This window comes from Penaeus monodon, chromosome 21, assembly GCF_015228065.2.
Source record: "Penaeus monodon isolate SGIC_2016 chromosome 21, NSTDA_Pmon_1, whole genome shotgun sequence".
Taxonomy (NCBI): Eukaryota; Metazoa; Arthropoda; class Malacostraca; order Decapoda; family Penaeidae; genus Penaeus; species Penaeus monodon.
In genome coordinates, this window is record NC_051406.1 from 8,363,048 (window position 1) to 8,363,300 (window position 253).

General features: G+C 50.6%; 1 protein-coding gene across 5 annotated transcripts in view; it reads right to left on the bottom strand.

Annotated features, from left to right (window-relative positions):
• The window catches only part of LOC119586172, a gene marked incomplete at its 3' end in the record, with an annotated part of 81,902 nt that overhangs the window by 22,663 nt on the left and 58,986 nt on the right, over positions 1–253 (bottom strand). For 4 of the 5 annotated variants that reach the window (XM_037934875.1, XM_037934873.1, XM_037934872.1 and 1 more), the window contains 1 exon segment: positions 116–226. In XM_037934875.1, coding sequence (XP_037790803.1) covers positions 116–226 — 111 coding nt within the window. 5 annotated transcript variants of the gene reach the window in all.

Sequence of the window (253 nt, forward strand, 5' to 3'; positions counted from 1 at the left end):
CTGTTTTGACATTTTGGTTTGCCAACATTTCCAGTGATATTGGTAATGGAGTGGACATCCACTGGCTTTAAGTGAAAGGAATAGGTAGCAGGTCAATGGGGTATCTAGTGCAGACCTCTAGAATGTACGGAGGCAGGATCCCTAATGCACACGTAGTATCCAATCGGTTCTCCACGGCCCTCCCCTGCGACCAGACGGAGCGATGCTTGTGAAGACCTCCTGGTGCCTGTGGGAGAACATTGTGAGGTCAGGG